Source organism: Myxine glutinosa, chromosome 11, assembly GCF_964187855.1.
Source record: "Myxine glutinosa chromosome 11, kmMyxGlut1.1, whole genome shotgun sequence".
NCBI classification, from domain to species: domain Eukaryota; kingdom Metazoa; phylum Chordata; class Myxini; order Myxiniformes; family Myxinidae; genus Myxine; species Myxine glutinosa.
Window position 1 is genome coordinate 17,561,969 of NC_136271.1, and position 23,118 is coordinate 17,585,086.

At 28.6% G+C, this 23,118-nt stretch overlaps 1 protein-coding gene across 1 annotated transcript in view; it reads left to right on the forward strand.

The window, feature by feature from the left end:
• Positions 1 to 3,985: 3,985 nt before the first annotated feature.
• Positions 3,986 to 23,118, forward strand: part of LOC137436086 (troponin C, slow skeletal and cardiac muscles-like) — a 49,454-nt gene continuing 30,321 nt past the window's right edge. Inside the window, exons 1-3 of the mRNA XM_078786251.1 lie at positions 3,986 to 4,133; positions 4,331 to 4,441; positions 7,715 to 7,764. Coding sequence (XP_078642377.1) covers positions 3,986 to 4,133; positions 4,331 to 4,441; positions 7,715 to 7,764 — 309 coding nt within the window. The remainder of the gene's footprint in view (positions 4,134 to 4,330; positions 4,442 to 7,714; positions 7,765 to 23,118) is intronic.

Here is a 23,118-nt window from a genome sequence, read left to right on the forward strand (position 1 = left end):
AACGTCTGCGATACATAGCAATTTGCTTCCTGATTTATCCTCTCCCCCCCCCCCTCTTATTTTCTACAATGGTATAGTCTGAAGATGCGACATTCATTCAAACGATGCGTGCTCAGTCTGTCATTGGTCGAAAGATCTGACCAATGATCTGAAAGGCATTGAGACGTATTCGGAGTGATCTATTTATTACGTACACATGTTGTTTACGTTAGGTATGGGTGTGATGCAACAATGATATACATTGGTTAAGTAGCTTAGTAAGTTTATAAACGCGACGTTTTTGGCGCCATCAGTTTTTTACCAACACACTTGAAGGGTTGATGTGCGTTGGGATCTGCGAGATATGACGAGATATGTATGCATTGGTGGAGCAGTTTATTACCTCCGCCGTTAAAGGTGGGCGGTGACGATGGAGGTTATGCTTTCACACCTGTTTGTCTGTCGTCTGTTTGTGAGCAGGATATCTCAGAAAGTTATGGACAGATTCGGACAAAACTTGGTGGACAGGATGGTTGTGTAACAAGGACTATTTGATTCAATTTTGGTGAAGATCTGAATGTGGATCCGGATACGACAGTTAGTTAAATTTTTAAGTGATTCTTCACCGTTGAGTGATGGGGATAAAAACGATAAATAACATATTTCAAAAAGTTGTGGACAGATTATGACAAAACTTGGTGGATGAGTTTGGTGAGTGACAAGAACAAGCCGATTCGATTTTGGTTCATTTCGGATCCAGATCTGACCAATCAGTAGGATACAAAACATAGTGTTCAGCCTGGCGGAGGTATGCACCCTACCGAGTGCTGTTCTAGTTAAATTTGTGTTCATGACCATTGACACCACAATTTTAATGTATCTTGCCGCCTCCAAAACAGCTGGGATGGTTAGAGGAGGGCTATTGGATGGAGTGCTCAATTCCCACAAATCCTTTCAAATGGCGAGCGTTGTTGAACAAAGCCTTCAAACCTCCAGTCTGACCACTTCATTTCCAGTGGAGGTGTTATATTATTATTATTATTATTTGTATACAAGATCGAGGCTCGTGTAAGAGCTAACATTAATCACAAAAAGACAAACTGACACATAAAACATTAGATAAAGGGAGCGGGAGACAAGATGGGGAGAGAGAGGGAAGCACACAAGTACATTTGAAAGCAGGGACGTCGGGAGATCTGTGGGAGGTAGAAGGCTTGTGGGGAGGCTGGAGAGGTATACAACATATGGACACTGCTAGGACTTCCAGGAAAGAAGTCGGAATTTCAAAAAAGTGGATCTGGGGTGAATTAGCGGGGGTACAAAAGATCAAGGTTTTGGATGGGGGATCAAGGTTTTGGATAAGAGATGGTGGTGAACAGCTGTTTTAAAGACCTGGAGGGAGGAGTGGGATTGAAGAGAGTGAGGGAGTTTGTTCCAGAGGTGGGAGAAAAGAGGAATGAAGCATGAAGGTGAATCGAAAGTCTTTGGCATTTTAACCAAAAGTGAGGATGTGAAGTGGGAGTATCTGGTACCTTAAAATGGGATTTCAAGAGATTTTAAAGAGATCTAAGATTTTAAAAGATTTTTTTTTTTTTTTAATGAGCCTTAAAATGAGACCTTAAAATGAGAAATGTCATTTTAAATGAGATTCTGGTTCCTTAAAATGAGATAAAATGAACAGCAGAGCCGAAGGCCAAGACAAAGGGAGGAAAACAAGCGGTGTGCAGAGGAATTGGGGGGCAGGAGAGGATGCATACAGAAGGAAACTCTCACTCGGAAAAACTGGGAATTTGGAAGACCTTTGATTTGGATTGATTTGGAATTTGGAAGATTGTTTTATTGTTTTGGAATTTTTGGAATTTGAAGATTTGAAGAAGATTGTTTTGGATTTGGAAGAAGAAGATTATTTGGAATATTTTTGGAAAATTTGGAAGATTGGGGTTAACGAGCGTAGAAAGATCATGGTTTTGGATCGGAGAAGATCCGAGATCAGATGAGCATGCTTCCAGGTGGTATATGAAATATGTAGTCACATGTCGAAATGACTTCATGCCACTTGATTGTATTAATAACTCTCGGAACGCAGAGCATGATGGCTCTCTGAAAGCGTTTTCGTGTTTTCCACGATCCATCCCTAAGCCATTAACAGGTGTATAACGTGCAGACTTATTTAGGAATAGACGAAGGAATGACAAATACTTCGCCGCTTCACAAGCGAGGTTCACAGATAACCTTTGCACAAATTATTTATCATAGGGGAAGGATTCTTAAAACACTCCAAAGTTTTTTGAATTTAAGTATTTTTAAAGGTAGTTTTTTGAAATAAGGTATTTTTAAGAGGTAATTTTTTGCCCTAAATAATTTTGGGAGCTATTTTTTTGAACTGCATTATTTCTAAAGGTAGTTTTTTTAAATAAAGTATTTTTGGAGGTAGTTTTTTGAACTAAATGATTTTTCAAAAGTAATTTTTAAAAATAAAGTATTTTTAAAGGTAGTTTTTTTTAAATAAAGTGTTTTTAAAGGTAGTTTTTTGAAATAAAGTATTTTACCTGCGCCACCAAAGGTGGATGGAGGTTATGTTTTCACCCGTCTGTCTGTCCGTCCGTTTGTCTGTCCGTTTGTGAACAAGACATCTCAAAAAGTTGTGGACTGATCCTGACGAAATTTGGCAGAGATGTAGTGTATGTGACACCGACGGAGTTATTAGATTTTGGTGAAGATCCAGATTCGGATCCGGCTACTAGAGTTTATTAAGTGATTCTTCACCATTGGGAGATAGGGCCAAAAACGATACATAGTAGGATATCTCAAAAAGTTATGGATGGATTTGGACGAAACTTGTTGGACCGGTTGTGTGTGTGACAAGGAATAATCGATTCAACTTTGGTGAAGAATGTTTCTACATATTATATAAATTCTGTATTGTTTTTTCCTGGTCTACTCTGAGATACAAAACGTAAACTGTTCACCAGGTGGATGTATGCTCTCGACTGAGTGCTAAATGAGTGCATTCTAGTTAGAGGTAGTTTCTCAAACCAGGCTCCGTGGTGTAAATGGTTAGTGCGTTCCCTCTGAGTCTCAGCGATCAGTTAGTGGTTCAAACACTGGCTAAATAAAACCCAAAGACCTTCTTTTAAAGAATGTGCTGCTTTATTGCTTCATGCTCAGCATTTAAATGAATGGAGCACGGACAAACAACGCTTGGAAGGCAATGGTAAACCATCCAGCATTACCCTTGCCAAGAAGTGTTTCGGCAGCACCGATATTCTGTATAAAGTACGATACATCAAAGTAAAAACAAGAAGACGTCATGCAGAGCTTGATACTTGCAAAATCCACCCCCTCCCCAAAATAAAGAAAACTTGCTATGGATACATCAAATTGTCCATTTCATTAAGATTATAACTGACGATCTTAATCAAAGCTTTGGTGAATCGGATTCAAATTGATGATTTTTCAGATGAAAATTGATGATTTTGGAAGCTTGATCTTGAGTTTATCTTTGACCTTCTGACCTCAAAAATAGTTGGTTTCCCAATTTAGTGACTCGATCTGCAAATGCTGTTCAATTTTCAAGTCAATCGGATGAAAAATGACAATTTTAGAAATTTGACCTCAAGATGACCTTTGGCCTCAAAATCAATAATAGGCTTCTTCCTTATGACCAACTCTACCATCTGGTGAGGTTTCGTGAAGATCGGTTTAAAATTGTGACCTGTAGGCGATTGACAGACAGACAGACAGACAGACAGACAGCCAAACAGACAGACAGAATAACGCACAAGACCAACCAATATATTTGAAAAATCTTCGATTTTGCAAGTAATAAAAACCTACATGGAAGAGCTGCTGTCGAAACACATTGTAGGAAGAGCGGTCACCTTGGTAATGAGTGGCACAAAAATAGACATGGGCTCTATGGTCAGAGCTTTTCACCAACTGGGAAAACCTTTGATTTAAAAGCAGATGGTTTGTCTCTTTGACAGAAACTACTGCGAAATCCATCATGACAGATGTGAAAGCTGCAGTGAGTAAATCAATATTGACTTTTAATCTACAATTTTGTACAGATTATGCATTTTATTTGAAAATAAAAATAGTTTCGTTTCACAGCAGGAAAATTTTAAACTGGAGTCAGACCATCAAGTTTTACTGTATATCCAAGTTATGATTAAACTATGTTCATTTGGTATTAAAGTTAAACTGTATATCCGAGTTATGATTAAACTATGTTCACTTCGTATTAAACTTAAACTGCATATCCAAGTTTTGATTAAACTATGTTCACTTCATATTAAAGTTAAACTGTATATCCAAGTTATGATTAAACTATGTTCACTTGGTATTAAAGTTAAACTGTATATCCGAGTTATGATAAAACTATGTTCACTTCGTATTAAACTTAAACTGCATATCCAAGTTATGATAAAACTATGTTCACTTCGTATTAAAGTTAAACTGTGTATCCAAGTTATGATTAAACTATGTTCACTTCGTATTAAAGTTAAACTGCATATCCAAGTTATGATAAAACTATGTTCACTTCGTATTAAAGTTAAACTGTATATCCGAGTTATGATTAAACTATGTTCACTTGGTATTAAAGTTAAACTGTATATGCGAGTTATGATTAAACTATGTTCACTTGGTATTAAAGTTAAACTGCATATCCAAGTTATGATAAAACTATGTTCACTTCGTATTAAAGTTAAACTGCATATCCAAGTTATGATTAAACTATGTTCACTTCGTATTAAAGTTAAACTGTGTGTCCAAGTTATGATTAAACTATGTTCACTTCGTATTAAAGTTAAACTGCATATCCAAGTTATGATAAAACTATGTTCACTTCGTATTAAAGTTAAACTGCATATCCAAGTTATGATTAAACTATGTTCACTTCGTATTAAAGTTAAACTGTATATCTGAGTTATGATTAAACTATGTTCACTTGGTATTAAAGTTAAACTGTATATCCGAGTTATGATTAAACTATGTTCACTTGGTATTAAAGTTAAACTGTATATCCGAGTTATGATTAAACTATGTTCATTTGGTATTAAAGTTAAACTGTATATCCAAGTTATGATTAAACTATGTTCACTTGGTATTAAAGTTAAACTGTATATCCGAGTTATGATTAAACTATGTTCACTTGGTATTAAAGTTAAACTGTATATCCAAGTTATGATTAAACGATGTTCACTTCGTATTAAACTTAAACTGCATATCCAAGTTATGATTAAACTATGTTCACTTGGTATTAAAGTTAAACTGTATATCCAAGTTATGATTAAACTATGTTCACTTCGTATTAAAGTTAAACTGTATATCCGAGTTATGATTAAACTATGTTCACTTCGTATTAAAGTTAAACTGTATATCCAAGTTATGATTAAACTATGTTCACTTCATATTAAAATTAAACTGCATATCCAAGTTATGATTAAACTATGTTCACTTGGTATTAAAGTTAAACTGCATATCCAAGTTATGATTAAACTATGTTCACTTCGTATTAAAGTTAAACTGCATATCCAAGTTATGATTAAACTATGTTCACTTCGTATTAAAGTTAAACTGTATATCCAAGTTATGATTAAACTATGTTCACTTGGTATTAAAATTAAACTGTACATCCAAGTTATGATTAAACAATGTTCACTTGGTATTAACGTTAAACTGTATATCCAAGTTATGATTAAACTATGTTCATTTGGTATTAAAATTAAACTGTATATCCGAGTTATGATTAAACTATGTTCATTTGGTATTAAAGTTAAACTGTATATCCGAGTTATGATTAAACTATGTTCATTTGGTATTAAAGTTAAACTGTATATCCGAGTTATGATTAAACTATGTTCACTTGGTATTAAAATTAAACTGTATATCCGAGTTATGATTAAACTATGTTCACTTGGTATTAAAATTAAACTGTATATCCGAGTTATGATTAAACTATGTTCACTTGGTATTAAAGTTAAACTGTATATCCGAGTTATGATTAAACTATGTTCACTTGGTTTTAAAATTAAACTGTATATCCGAGTTATGATTAAACTATGTTCATTTGGTATTAAAATTAAACTGTATATCCGAGTTATGATTAAACTATGTTCACTTCGTATTAAAATTAAACTGTATATCCGAGTTATGATTAAACTATGTTCACTTGGAATTAAAATTAAACTGTATATCCGAGTTATGATTAAACTATGTTCATTTGGTATTAAAATTAAACTGTATATCCGAGTTATGATTAAACTATGTTCACTTGGTATTAAAATTAAACTGTATATCCGAGTTATGATTAAACTATGTTCATTTGGTATTAAAGTTAAACTGTATATCCAAGTTATGATTAAACTATGTTCACTTGGTATTAAAATTAAACTGTATATCCAAGTTATGATTAAACTATGCTCACTTGGTATTAAAGTTAAACTGTATATCCAAGTTATGATTAAACTATGTTCACTTGGTATTAAAGTTAAACTGTATATCCGAGTTATGATTAAACTATGTTCACTTGGTATTAAAGTTAAACTGTATATCCGAGTTATGATTAAACTATGCTCACTTGGTATTAAAGTTAAACTGTATATCCAAGTTATGATTAAACTATGTTCATTTGGTATTAAAGTTAAACTGTATATCCAAGTTATGATTAAACTATGTTCACTTCGTATTAAAGTTAAACTGTATATCTGAGTTATGATTAAACTATGTTCACTTGGTATTAAAGTTAAACTGTATATCCGAGTTATGATCAAACTATGTTCACTTGGTATTAAAGTTAAACTGTATATCCGAGTTATGATTAAACTATGTTCATTTGGTATTAAAGTTAAACTGTATATCCGAGTTATGATTAAACTATGTTCATTTGGTATTAAAGTTAAACAGTATATCCAAGTTATGATTAAACTATGTTCACTTGGTATTAAAATTAAACTGTATATCCAAGTTATGATTAAACTATGTTCACTTGGTATTAAAGTTAAACTGTATATCCAAGTTATGATTAAACTATGTTCACTTGGTATTAAAGTTAAACTGTATATCCAAGTTATGATTAAACTATGCTCACTTGGTATTAAAGTTAAACTGTATATCCAAGTTATGATTAAACTATGTTCACTTGGTATTAAAGTTAAACTGTATATCCGAGTTATGATTAAACTATGTTCACTTGGTATTAAAGTTAAACTGTATATCCAAGTTATGATTAAACTATGTTCACTTCGTATTAAAGTTAAACTGTATATCCAAGTTATGATTAAACTATGTTCACTTGGTATTAAAGTTAAACTGTATATCCGAGTTATGATTAAACTATGTTCACTTGGTATTAAAGTTAAACTGTATATCCAAGTTATGATTAAACAATGTTCACTTCGTATTAAACTTAAACTGCATATCCAAGTTATGATTAAACTATGTTCACTTGGTATTAAAGTTAAACTGTATATCCAAGTTATGATTAAACTATGTTCACTTGGTATTAAAGTTAAACTGTATATCCGAGTTATGATTAAACTATGTTCACTTGGTATTAAAGTTAAACTGTATATCCAAGTTATGATTAAACGATGTTCACTTCGTATTAAACTTAAACTGCAAATCCAAGTTATGATTAAACTATGTTCACTTGGTATTAAAGTTAAACTGTATATCCGAGTTATGATTAAACTATGTTCACTTGGTATTAAAGTGAAACTGTATATCCAAGTTATGATTAAACGATGTTCACTTCGTATTAAACTTAAACTGCATATCCAAGTTATGATTAAACTATGTTCACTTGGTATTAAAGTTAAACTGTATATCCAAGTTATGATTAAACGATGTTCACTTCGTATTAAACTTAAACTGCATATCCAAGTTATGATTAAACTATGTTCACTTGGTATTAAAGTTAAACTGTATATCCAAGTTATGATTAAACTATGTTCACTTGGTATTAAAGTTAAACTGTATATCCAAGTTATGATTAAACTATGTTCACTTCGTATTAAACTTAAACTGCATATCCAAGTTATGATTAAACTATGTTCACTTGGTATTAAAGTTAAACTGTATATCCAAGTTATGATTAAACTATGTTCACTTGGTATTAAAGTTAAACTGTATATCCAAGTTATGATTAAACTATGTTCACTTCGTATTAAACTTAAACTGCATATCCAAGTTATGATTAAACTATGTTCACTTGGTATTAAAGTTAAACTGTATATCCAAGTTATAATTAAACTATGTTCACTTGGTATTAAAGTTAAACTCTATATCCAAGTTATGATTAAACTATGTTCACTTCGTATTAAACTTAAACTGCATATCCAAGTTATGATTAAACTATGTTCACTTGGTATTAAAGTTAAACTGTATATCCAAGTTATGATTAAACGATGTTCACTTCGTATTAAACTTAAACTGCATATCCAAGTTATGATTAAACTATGTTCACTTGGTATTAAAGTTAAACTGTATATCCGAGTTATGACTAAACTATGTTCACTTGGTATTAAAGTTAAACTGTATATCCAAGTTATGATTAAACTATGTTCACTTGGTATTAAAGTTAAACTGCATATCCAAGTTATGATTAAACTATGTTCACTTCGTATTAAAGTTAAACTGTATATCCAAGTTATGATTAAACTATGTTCACTTGGTATTAAAGTTAAACTGCATATCCAAGTTATGATTAAACTATGTTCACTTGGTATTAAAGTTAAACTGCATATCCAAGTTATGATAAAACTATGTTCACTTGGTATTAAAGTTAAACTGTATATCCAAGTTATGATTAAACGATGTTCACTTCGTATTAAACTTAAACTGCATATCCAAGTTATGATTAAACTATGTTCACTTGGTATTAAAGTTAAACTGTATATCCAAGTTATGATTAAACTATGTTCACTTGGTATTAAAGTTAAACTGTTTATCCAAGTTATGATTAAACTATGTTCACTTCGTATTAAACTTAAACTGCATATCCAAGTTATGATTAAACTATGTTCACTTGGTATTAAAGTTAAACTGTATATCCAAGTTATGATTAAACGATGTTCACTTCGTATTAAACTTAAACTGCATATCCAAGTTATGATTAAACTATTTTCACTTGGTATTAAAGTTAAACTGTATATCCGAGTTATGACTAAACTATGTTCACTTGGTATTAAAGTTAAACTGTATATCCAAGTTATGATTAAACTATGTTCACTTGGTATTAAAGTTAAACTGCATATCCAAGTTATGATTAAACTATGTTCACTTCGTATTAAAGTTAAACTGTATATCCAAGTTATGATTAAACTATGTTCACTTGGTATTAAAGTTAAACTGCATATCCAAGTTATGATTAAACTATGTTCACTTGGTATTAAAGTTAAACTGCATATCCAAGTTATGATTAAACTATGTTCACTTCGTATTAAAGTTAAACTGTATATCCAAGTTATGATTAAACGATGTTCACTTCGTATTAAACTTAAACTGCATATCCAAGTTATGATTAAACTATGTTCACTTGGTATTAAAGTGAAACTGTATATCCAAGTTATGATTAAACCATGTTCACTTGGTATTAAAGTTAAACTGTATATCCAAGTTATGATTAAACGATGTTCACTTCGTATTAAACTTAAACTGCATATCCAAGTTATGATTAAACGATGTTCACTTGGTATTAAAGTTAAACTGTATATCCAAGTTATGATTAAACTATGTTCACTTCGTATTAAAGTTAAACTGTATATCCGAGTTATGATTAAACTATGTTCACTTCGTATTAAAGTTAAACTGTATATCCAAGTTATGATTAAACTATGTTCACTTCATATTAAAATTAAACTGCATATCCAAGTTATGATTAAACTATGTTCACTTGGTATTAAAGTTAAACTGCATATCCAAGTTATGATTAAACTATGTTCACTTCGTATTAAAGTTAAACTGCATATCCAAGTTATGATTAAACTATGTTCACTTCGTATTAAAATTAAACTGTATATCCGAGTTATGATTAAACTATGTTCACTTGGTATTAAAATTAAACTGTATATCCGAGTTATGATTAAACTATGTTCACTTGGTATTAAAGTTAAACTGTATATCCGAGTTATGATTAAACTATGTTCACTTGGTATTAAAATTAAACTGTATATCCGAGTTATGATTAAACTATGTTCATTTGGTATTAAAATTAAACTGTATATCCGAGTTATGATGAAACTATGTTCACTTCGTATTAAAATTAAACTGTATATCCGAGTTATGATTAAACTATGTTCACTTGGTATTAAAATTAAACTGTATATCCGAGTTATGATTAAACTATGTTCATTTGGTATTAAAATTAAACTGTATATCCGAGTTATGATTAAACTATGTTCACTTCGTATTAAAATTAAACTGTATATCCGAGTTATGATTAAACTATGTTCATTTGGTATTAAAGTTAAACTGTATATCCAAGTTATGATTAAACTATGTTCACTTGGTATTAAAATTAAACTGTATATCCAAGTTATGATTAAACTATGTTCACTTGGTATTAAAGTTAAACTGTATATCCAAGTTATGATTAAACTATGTTCACTTGGTATTAAAGTTAAACTGTATATCCAAGTTATGATTAAACTATGCTCACTTGGTATTAAAGTTAAACTGTATATCCAAGTTATGATTAAACTATGTTCACTTGGTATTAAAGTTAAACTGTATATCCGAGTTATGATTAAACTATGTTCACTTGGTATTAAAGTTAAACTGTATATCCGAGTTATGATTAAACTATGCTCACTTGGTATTAAAGTTAAACTGTATATCCAAGTTATGATTAAACTATGTTCATTTGGTATTAAAGTTAAACTGTATATCCGAGTTATGATTAAACTATGTTCACTTGGTATTAAAATTAAACTGTATATCCAAGTTATGATTAAACTATGTTCACTTGGTATTAAAGTTAAACTGTATATCCGAGTTATGATTAAACTATGTTCATTTGGTATTAAAGTTAAACTGTATATCCGAGTTATGATTAAACTATGTTCATTTGGAATTAAAGTTAAACTGTATATCCAAGTTATGATTAAACTATGTTCACTTGGTATTAAAATTAAACTGTATATCCAAGTTATGATTAAACTATGTTCACTTGGTATTAAAGTTAAACTGTATATCCAAGTTATGATTAAACTATGTTCACTTGGTATTAAAGTTAAACTGTATATCCAAGTTATGATTAAACTATGCTCACTTGGTATTAAAGTTAAACTGTATATCCAAGTTATGATTAAACTATGTTCACTTGGTATTAAAGTTAAACTGTATATCCGAGTTATGATTAAACTATGTTCACTTGATATTAAAGTTAAACTGTATATCCAAGTTATGATTAAACTATGTTCACTTGGTATTAAAGTTAAACTGTATATCCAAGTTATGATTAAACTATGTTCACTTGGTATTAAAGTTAAACTGTATATCCGAGTTATGATTAAACTATGTTCACTTGGTATTAAAGTTAAACTGTATATCCGAGTTATGATTAAACTATGTTCACTTGGTATTAAAGTTAAACTGTATATCCAAGTTATGATTAAACTATGTTCACTTCGTATTAAAGTTAAACTGTATATCCAAGTTATGATTAAACTATGTTCACTTGGTATTAAAGTTAAACTGTATATCCAAGTTATGATTAAACTATGTTCACTTGGTATTAAAGTTAAACTGTATATCCGAGTTATGATTAAACTATGTTCACTTGGTATTAAAGTTAAACTGTATATCCGAGTTATGATTAAACTATGCTCACTTGGTATTAAAGTTAAACTGTATATCCAAGTTATGATTAAACCATGTTCACTTGGTATTAAAGTTAAACTGTATATCCAAGTTATGATTAAACTATGCTCACTTGGTATTAAAGTTAAACTGTATATCCAAGTTATGATTAAACTATGCTCACTTGGTATTAAAGTTAAACTGTATATCCAAGTTATGATTAAACTATGTTCACTTGGTATTAAAGTAAAACTGTATATCCGAGTTATGATTAAACTATGTTCACTTGGTATTAAAGTTAAACTGTATATCCAAGTTATGATTAAACTATGTTCACTTCGTATTAAACTTAAACTGCATATCCAAGTTATGATTAAACTATGTTCACTTGGTATTAAAGTTAAACTGTATATCCAAGTTATGATTAAACTATGTTCACTTGGTATTAAAGTTAAACTGTATATCCAAGTTATGATTAAACTATGTTCACTTCGTATTAAACTTAAACTGCATATCCAAGTTATGATTAAACTATGTTCACTTGGTATTAAAGTTAAACTGTATATCCAAGTTATAATTAAACTATGTTCACTTGGTATTAAAGTTAAACTCTATATCCAAGTTATGATTAAACTATGTTCACTTCGTATTAAACTTAAACTGCATATCCAAGTTATGATTAAACTATGTTCACTTGGTATTAAAGTTAAACTGTATATCCAAGTTATGATTAAACGATGTTCACTTCGTATTAAACTTAAACTGCATATCCAAGTTATGATTAAACTATGTTCACTTGGTATTAAAGTTAAACTGTATATCCGAGTTATGACTAAACTATGTTCACTTGGTATTAAAGTTAAACTGTATATCCAAGTTATGATTAAACTATGTTCACTTGGTATTAAAGTTAAACTGCATATCCAAGTTATGATTAAACTATGTTCACTTCGTATTAAAGTTAAACTGTATATCCAAGTTATGATTAAACTATGTTCACTTGGTATTAAAGTTAAACTGCATATCCAAGTTATGATTAAACTATGTTCACTTGGTATTAAAGTTAAACTGCATATCCAAGTTATGATTAAACTATGTTCACTTGGTATTAAAGTTAAACTGTATATCCAAGTTATGATTAAACGATGTTCACTTCGTATTAAACTTAAACTGCATATCCAAGTTATGATTAAACTATGTTCACTTGGTATTAAAGTTAAACTGTATATCCAAGTTATGATTAAACTATGTTCACTTGGTATTAAAGTTAAACTGTTTATCCAAGTTATGATTAAACTATGTTCACTTCGTATTAAACTTAAACTGCATATCCAAGTTATGATTAAACTATGTTCACTTGGTATTAAAGTTAAACTGTATATCCAAGTTATGATTAAACTATGTTCACTTGGTATTAAAGTTAAACTGTATATCCAAGTTATGATTAAACTATGTTCACTTCGTATTAAACTTAAACTGCATATCCAAGTTATGATTAAACTATGTTCACTTGGTATTAAAGTTAAACTGTATATCCAAGTTATGATTAAACTATGTTCACTTGGTATTAAAGTTAAACTGTATATCCAAGTTATGATTAAACTATGTTCACTTCGTATTAAACTTAAACTGCATATCCAAGTTATGATTAAACTATGTTCACTTGGTATTAAAGTTAAACTGTATATCCAAGTTATGATTAAACGATGTTCACTTCGTATTAAACTTAAACTGTATATCCGAGTTATGATTAAACTATGTTCACTTGGTATTAAAGTTAAACTGTATATCCGAGTTATGATTAAACTATGTTCACTTGGTATTAAAATTAAACTGTATATCCGAGTTATGATTAAACTATGTTCATTTGGTATTAAAATTAAACTGTATATCCGAGTTATGATGAAACTATGTTCACTTCGTATTAAAATTAAACTGTATATCCGAGTTATGATTAAACTATGTTCACTTGGTATTAAAATTAAACTGTATATCCGAGTTATGATTAAACTATGTTCATTTGGTATTAAAATTAAACTGTATATCCGAGTTATGATTAAACTATGTTCACTTCGTATTAAAATTAAACTGTATATCCGAGTTATGATTAAACTATGTTCATTTGGTATTAAAGTTAAACTGTATATCCAAGTTATGATTAAACTATGTTCACTTGGTATTAAAATTAAACTGTATATCCAAGTTATGATTAAACTATGTTCACTTGGTATTAAAGTTAAACTGTATATCCAAGTTATGATTAAACTATGTTCACTTGGTATTAAAGTTAAACTGTATATCCAAGTTATGATTAAACTATGCTCACTTGGTATTAAAGTTAAACTGTATATCCAAGTTATGATTAAACTATGTTCACTTGGTATTAAAGTTAAACTGTATATCCGAGTTATGATTAAACTATGTTCACTTGGTATTAAAGTTAAACTGTATATCCGAGTTATGATTAAACTATGCTCACTTGGTATTAAAGTTAAACTGTATATCCAAGTTATGATTAAACTATGTTCATTTGGTATTAAAGTTAAACTGTATATCCGAGTTATGATTAAACTATGTTCACTTGGTATTAAAATTAAACTGTATATCCAAGTTATGATTAAACTATGTTCACTTGGTATTAAAGTTAAACTGTATATCCGAGTTATGATTAAACTATGTTCATTTGGTATTAAAGTTAAACTGTATATCCGAGTTATGATTAAACTATGTTCATTTGGAATTAAAGTTAAACTGTATATCCAAGTTATGATTAAACTATGTTCACTTGGTATTAAAATTAAACTGTATATCCAAGTTATGATTAAACTATGTTCACTTGGTATTAAAGTTAAACTGTATATCCAAGTTATGATTAAACTATGTTCACTTGGTATTAAAGTTAAACTGTATATCCAAGTTATGATTAAACTATGCTCACTTGGTATTAAAGTTAAACTGTATATCCAAGTTATGATTAAACTATGTTCACTTGGTATTAAAGTTAAACTGTATATCCGAGTTATGATTAAACTATGTTCACTTGGTATTAAAGTTAAACTGTATATCCAAGTTATGATTAAACTATGTTCACTTGGTATTAAAGTTAAACTGTATATCCAAGTTATGATTAAACTATGTTCACTTGGTATTAAAGTTAAACTGTATATCCGAGTTATGATTAAACTATGTTCACTTGGTATTAAAGTTAAACTGTATATCCGAGTTATGATTAAACTATGTTCACTTGGTATTAAAGTTAAACTGTATATCCAAGTTATGATTAAACTATGTTCACTTCGTATTAAAGTTAAACTGTATATCCAAGTTATGATTAAACTATGTTCACTTGGTATTAAAGTTAAACTGTATATCCAAGTTATGATTAAACTATGTTCACTTGGTATTAAAGTTAAACTGTATATCCGAGTTATGATTAAACTATGTTCACTTGGTATTAAAGTTAAACTGTATATCCGAGTTATGATTAAACTATGCTCACTTGGTATTAAAGTTAAACTGTATATCCAAGTTATGATTAAACCATGTTCACTTGGTATTAAAGTTAAACTGTATATCCAAGTTATGATTAAACTATGCTCACTTGGTATTAAAGTTAAACTGTATATCCAAGTTATGATTAAACTATGCTCACTTGGTATTAAAGTTAAACTGTATATCCAAGTTATGATTAAACTATGTTCACTTGGTATTAAAGTAAAACTGTATATCCGAGTTATGATTAAACTATGTTCACTTGGTATTAAAGTTAAACTGTATATCCAAGTTATGATTAAACTATGTTCACTTCGTATTAAACTTAAACTGCATATCCAAGTTATGATTAAACTATGTTCACTTGGTATTAAAGTTAAACTGTATATCCAAGTTATGATTAAACTATGTTCACTTGGTATTAAAGTTAAACTGTATATCCAAGTTATGATTAAACTATGTTCACTTCGTATTAAACTTAAACTGCATATCCAAGTTATGATTAAACTATGTTCACTTGGTATTAAAGTTAAACTGTATATCCAAGTTATAATTAAACTATGTTCACTTGGTATTAAAGTTAAACTCTATATCCAAGTTATGATTAAACTATGTTCACTTCGTATTAAACTTAAACTGCATATCCAAGTTATGATTAAACTATGTTCACTTGGTATTAAAGTTAAACTGTATATCCAAGTTATGATTAAACGATGTTCACTTCGTATTAAACTTAAACTGCATATCCAAGTTATGATTAAACTATGTTCACTTGGTATTAAAGTTAAACTGTATATCCGAGTTATGACTAAACTATGTTCACTTGGTATTAAAGTTAAACTGTATATCCAAGTTATGATTAAACTATGTTCACTTGGTATTAAAGTTAAACTGCATATCCAAGTTATGATTAAACTTTGTTCACTTCGTATTAAAGTTAAACTGTATATCCAAGTTATGATTAAACTATGTTCACTTGGTATTAAAGTTAAACTGCATATCCAAGTTATGATTAAACTATGTTCACTTGGTATTAAAGTTAAACTGCATATCCAAGTTATGATTAAACTATGTTCACTTGGTATTAAAGTTAAACTGTATATCCAAGTTATGATTAAACGATGTTCACTTCGTATTAAACTTAAACTGCATATCCAAGTTATGATTAAACTATGTTCACTTGGTATTAAAGTTAAACTGTATATCCAAGTTATGATTAAACTATGTTCACTTGGTATTAAAGTTAAACTGTTTATCCAAGTTATGATTAAACTATGTTCACTTCGTATTAAACTTAAACTGCATATCCAAGTTATGATTAAACTATGTTCACTTGGTATTAAAGTTAAACTGTATATCCAAGTTATGATTAAATTATGTTCACTTGGTATTAAAGTTAAACTGTATATCCAAGTTATGATTAAACTATGTTCACTTCGTATTAAACTTAAACTGCATATCCAAGTTATGATTAAACTATGTTCACTTGGTATTAAAGTTAAACTGTATATCCAAGTTATGATTAAACTATGTTCACTTGGTATTAAAGTTAAACTGTATATCCAAGTTATGATTAAACTATGTTCACTTCGTATTAAACTTAAACTGCATATCCAAGTTATGATTAAACTATGTTCACTTGGTATTAAAGTTAAACTGTATATCCAAGTTATGATTAAACGATGTTCACTTCGTATTAAACTTAAACTGCATATCCAAGTTATGATTAAACTATGTTCACTTGGTATTAAAGTTAAACTGTATATCCGAGTTATGACTAAACTATGTTCACTTGGTATTAAAGTTAAACTGTATATCCAAGTTATGATTAAACTATGTTCACTTGGTGTTAAAGTTAAACTGCATATCCAAGTTATGATTAAACTATGTTCACTTCGTATTAAAGTTAAACTGTATATCCAAGTTATGATTAAACTATGTTCACTTGGTATTAAAGTTAAACTGCATATCCAAGTTATGATTAAACTATGTTCACTTGGTATTAAAGTTAAACTGCATATCCAAGTTATGATTAAACTATGTTCACTTCGTATTAAAGTTAAACTGTATATCCAAGTTATGATTAAACGATGTTCACTTCGTATTAAACTTAAACTGCATATCCAAGTTATGATTAAACTATGTTCACTTGGTATTAAAGTGAAACTGTATATCCAAGTTATGATTAAACCATGTTCACTTGGTATTAAAGTTAAACTGTATATCCAAGTTATGATTAAACGATGTTCACTTCGTATTAAACTTAAACTGCATATCCAAGTTATGATTAAACTATGTTCACTTGGTATTAAAGTTAAACTGTATATCCAAGTTATGATTAAACTATGTTCACTTCGTATTAAAGTTAAACTGTATATCCGAGTTATGATTAAACTATGTTCACTTCGTATTAAAGTTAAACTGTATATCCAAGTTATGATTAAACTATGTTCACTTCATATTAAAATTAAACTGCATATCCAAGTTATGATTAAACTATGTTCACTTGGTATTAAAGTTAAACTGCATATCCAAGTTATGATTAAACTATGTTCACTTCGTATTAAAGTTAAACTGCATATCCAAGTTATGATTAAACTATGTTCACTTCGTATTAAAATTAAACTGTATATCCGAGTTATGATTAAACTATGTTCACTTGGTATTAAAATTAAACTGTATATCCGAGTTATGATTAAACTATGTTCACTTGGTATTAAAGTTAAACTGTATATCCGAGTTATGATTAAACTATGTTCACTTGGTATTAAAATTAAACTGTATATCCGAGTTATGATTAAACTATGTTCATTTGGTATTAAAATTAAACTGTATATCCGAGTTATGATGAAACTATGTTCACTTCATATTAAAATTAAACTGTATATCCGAGTTATGATTAAACTATGTTCACTTGGTATTAAAATTAAACTGTATATCCGAGTTATGATTAAACTATGTTCATTTGGTATTAAAATTAAACTGTATATCCGAGTTATGATTAAACTATGTTCACTTCGTATTAAAATTAAACTGTATATCCGAGTTATGATTAAACTATGTTCATTTGGTATTAAAGTTAAACTGTATATCCAAGTTATGATTAAACTATGTTCACTTGGTATTAAAATTAAACTGTATATCCAAGTTATGATTAAACTATGTTCACTTGGTATTAAAGTTAAACTGTATATCCAAGTTATGATTAAACTATGTTCACTTGGTATTAAAGTTAAACTGTATATCCAAGTTATGATTAAACTATGCTCACTTGGTATTAAAGTTAAACTGTATATCCAAGTTATGATTAAACTATGTTCACTTGGTATTAAAGTTAAACTGTATATCCAAGTTATGATTAAACTATGTTCATTTGGTATTAAAGTTAAACTGTATATCCGAGTTATGATTAAACTATGTTCACTTGGTATTAAAATTAAACTGTATATCCAAGTTATGATTAAACTATGTTCACTTGGTATTAAAGTTAAACTGTATATCCGAGTTATGATTAAACTATGTTCATTTGGTATTAAAGTTAAACTGTATATCTGAGTTATGATTAAACTATGTTCATTTGGTATTAAAGTTAAACTGTATATCCAAGTTATGATTAAACTATGTTCACTTGGTATTAAAATTAAACTGTATATCCAAGTTATGATTAAACTATGTTCACTTGGTATTAAAGTTAAACTGTATATCCAAGTTATGATTAAACTATGTTCACTTGGTATTAAAGTTAAACTGTATATCCAAGTTATGATTAAACTATGGTCACTTGGTATTAAAGTTAAACTGTATATCCAAGTTATGATTAAACTATGTTCACTTGGTATTAAAGTTAAACTGTATATCCGAGTTATGATTAAACTATGTTCACTTGGTATTAAAGTTAAACTGTATATCCAAGTTATGATTAAACTATGTTCACTTGGTATTAAAGTTAAACTGTATATCCAAGTTATGATTAAACTATGTTCACTTGGTATTAAAGTTAAACTGTATATCCGAGTTATGATTAAACTATGTTCACTTGGTATTAAAGTTAAACTGTATATCCGAGTTATGATTAAACTATGTTCACTTGGTATTAAAGTTAAACTGTATATCCAAGTTATGATTAAACTATGTTCACTTCGTATTAAAGTTAAACTGTATATCCAAGTTATGATTAAACTATGTTCACTTGGTATTAAAGTTAAACTGTATATCCAAGTTATGATTAAACTATGTTCACTTGGTATTAAAGTTAAACTGTATATCCGAGTTATGATTAAACTATGTTCACTTGGTATTAAAGTTAAACTGTATATCCGAGTTATGATTAAACTATGCTCACTTGGTATTAAAGTTAAACTGTATATCCAAGTTATGATTAAACCATGTTCACTTGGTATTAAAGTTAAACTGTATATCCAAGTTATGATTAAACTATGCTCACTTGGTATTAAAGTTAAACTGTATATCCAAGTTATGATTAAACTATGCTCACTTGGTATTAAAGTTAAACTGTATATCCAAGTTATGATTAAACTATGTTCACTTGGTATTAAAGTAAAACTGTATATCCGAGTTATGATTAAACTATGTTCACTTGGTATTAAAGTTAAACTGTATATCCAAGTTATGATTAAACTATGATCACTTCGTATTAAACTTAAACTGCATATCCAAGTTATGATTAAACTATGTTCACTTGGTATTAAAGTTAAACTGTATATCCAAGTTATGATTAAACTATGTTCACTTGGTATTAAAGTTAAACTGTATATCCAAGTTATGATTAAACTATGTTCACTTCGTATTAAACTTAAACTGCATATCCAAGTTATGATTAAACTATGTTCACTTGGTATTAAAGTTAAACTGTATATCCAAGTTATAATTAAACTATGTTCACTTGGTATTAAAGTTAAACTCTATATCCAAGTTATGATTAAACTATGTTCACTTCGTATTAAACTTAAACTGCATATCCAAGTTATGATTAAACTATGTTCACTTGGTATTAAAGTTAAACTGTATATCCAAGTTATGATTAAACGATGTTCACTTCGTATTAAACTTAAACTGCATATCCAAGTTATGATTAAACTATGTTCACTTGGTATTAAAGTTAAACTGTATATCCGAGTTATGACTAAACTATGTTCACTTGGTATTAAAGTTAAACTGTATATCCAAGTTATGATTAAACTATGTTCACTTGGTATTAAAGTTAAACTGCATATCCAAGTTATGATTAAACTATGTTCACTTCGTATTAAAGTTAAACTGTATATCCAAGTTATGATTAAACTATGTTCACTTGGTATTAAAGTTAAACTGCATATCCAAGTTATGATTAAACTATGTTCACTTGGTATTAAAGTTAAACTGCATATCCAAGTTATGATTAAACTATGTTCACTTGGTATTAAAGTTAAACTGTATATCCAAGTTATGATTAAACGATGTTCACTTCGTATTAAACTTAAACTGCATATCCAAGTTATGATTAAACTATGTTCACTTGGTATTAAAGTTAAACTGTATATCCAAGTTATGATTAAACTATGTTCACTTGGTATTAAAGTTAAACTGTTTATCCAAGTTATGATTAAACTATGTTCACTTCGTATTAAACTTAAACTGCATATCCAAGTTATGATTAAACTATGTTCACTTGGTATTAAAGTTAAACTGTATATCCAAGTTATGATTAAACTATGTTCACTTGGTATTAAAGTTAAACTGTATATCCAAGTTATGATTAAACTATGTTCACTTCGTATTAAACTTAAACTGCATATCCAAGTTATGATTAAACTATGTTCAATTGGTATTAAAGTTAAACTGTATATCCAAGTTATGATTAAACTATGTTCACTTGGTATTAAAGTTAAACTGTATATCCAAGTTATGATTAAACTATGTTCACTTCGTATTAAACTTAAACTGCATATCCAAGTTATGATTAAACTATGTTCACTTGGTATTAAAGTTAAACTGTATATCCAAGTTATGATTAAACGATGTTCACTTCGTATTAAACTTAAACTGCATATCCAAGTTATGATTAAACTATGTTCACTTGGTATTAAAGTTAAACTGTATATCCGAGTTATGACTAAACTATGTTCACTTGGTATTAAAGTTAAACTGTATATCCAAGTTATGATTAAACTATGTTCACTTGGTATTAAAGTTAAACTGCATATCCAAGTTATGATTAAACTATGTTCACTTCGTATTAAAGTTAAACTGTATATCCAAGTTATGATTAAACTATGTTCACTTGGTATTAAAGTTAAACTGCATATCCAAGTTATGATTAAACTATGTTCACTTGGTATTAAAGTTAAACTGCATATCCAAGTTATGATTAAACTATGTTCACTTCGTATTAAAGTTAAACTGTATATCCAAGTTATGATTAAACGATGTTCACTTCGTATTAAACTTAAACTGCATATCCAAGTTATGATTAAACTATGTTCACTTGGTATTAAAGTGAAACTGTATATCCAAGTTATGATTAAACGATGTTCACTTCGTATTAAACTTAAACTGCATATCCAAGTTATGATTAAACTATGTTCACTTGGTATTAAAGTGAAACTGTATATCCAAGTTATGATTAAACCATGTTCACTTGGTATTAAAGTTAAACTGTATATCCAAGTTATGATTAAACTATGTTCACTTCGTATTAAAGTTAAACTGTATATCCGAGTTATGATTAAACTATGTTCACTTCGTATTAAAGTTAAACTGTATATCCAAGTTATGATTAAACTATGTTCACTTCATATTAAAATTAAACTGCATATCCAAGTTATGATTAAACTATGTTCACTTGGTATTAAAGTTAAACTGCATATCCAAGTTATGATTAAACTATGTTCACTTCGTATTAAAGTTAAACTGCATATCCAAGTTATGATTAAACTATGTTCACTTCGTATTAAAATTAAACTGTATATCCGAGTTATGATTAAACTATGTTCACTTGGTATTAAAATTAAACTGTATATCCGAGTTATGATTAAACTATGTTCACTTGGTATTAAAGTTAAACTGTATATCCGAGTTATGATTAAACTATGTTCACTTGGTATTAAAATTAAACTGTATATCCGAGTTATGATTAAACTATGTTCATTTGGTATTAAAATTAAACTGTATATCCGAGTTATGATGAAACTATGTTCACTTCGTATTAAAATTAAACTGTATATCCGAGTTATGATTAAACTATGTTCACTTGGTATTAAAATTAAACTGTATATCCGAGTTATGATTAAACTATGTTCATTTGGTATTAAAATTAAACTGTATATCCGAGTTATGATTAAACTATGTTCACTTCGTATTAAAATTAAACTGTATATCCGAGTTATGATTAAACTATGTTCATTTGGTATTAAAGTTAAACTGTATATCCAAGTTATGATTAAACTATGTTCACTTGGTATTAAAATTAAACTGTATATCCAAGTTATGATTAAACTATGTTCACTTGGTATTAAAGTTAAACTGTATATCCAAGTTATGATTAAACTATGTTCACTTGGTATTAAAGTTAAACTGTATATCCAAGTTATGATTAAACTATGCTCACTTGGTATTAAAGTTAAACTGTATATCCAAGTTATGATTAAACTATGTTCACTTGGTATTAAAGTTAAACTGTATATCCGAGTTATGATTAAACTATGTTCACTTGGTATTAAAGTTAAACTGTATATCCGAGTTATGATTAAACTATGCTCACTTGGTATTAAAGTTAAACTGTATATCCAAGTTATGATTAAACTATGTTCATTTGGTATTAAAGTTAAACTGTATATCCGAGTT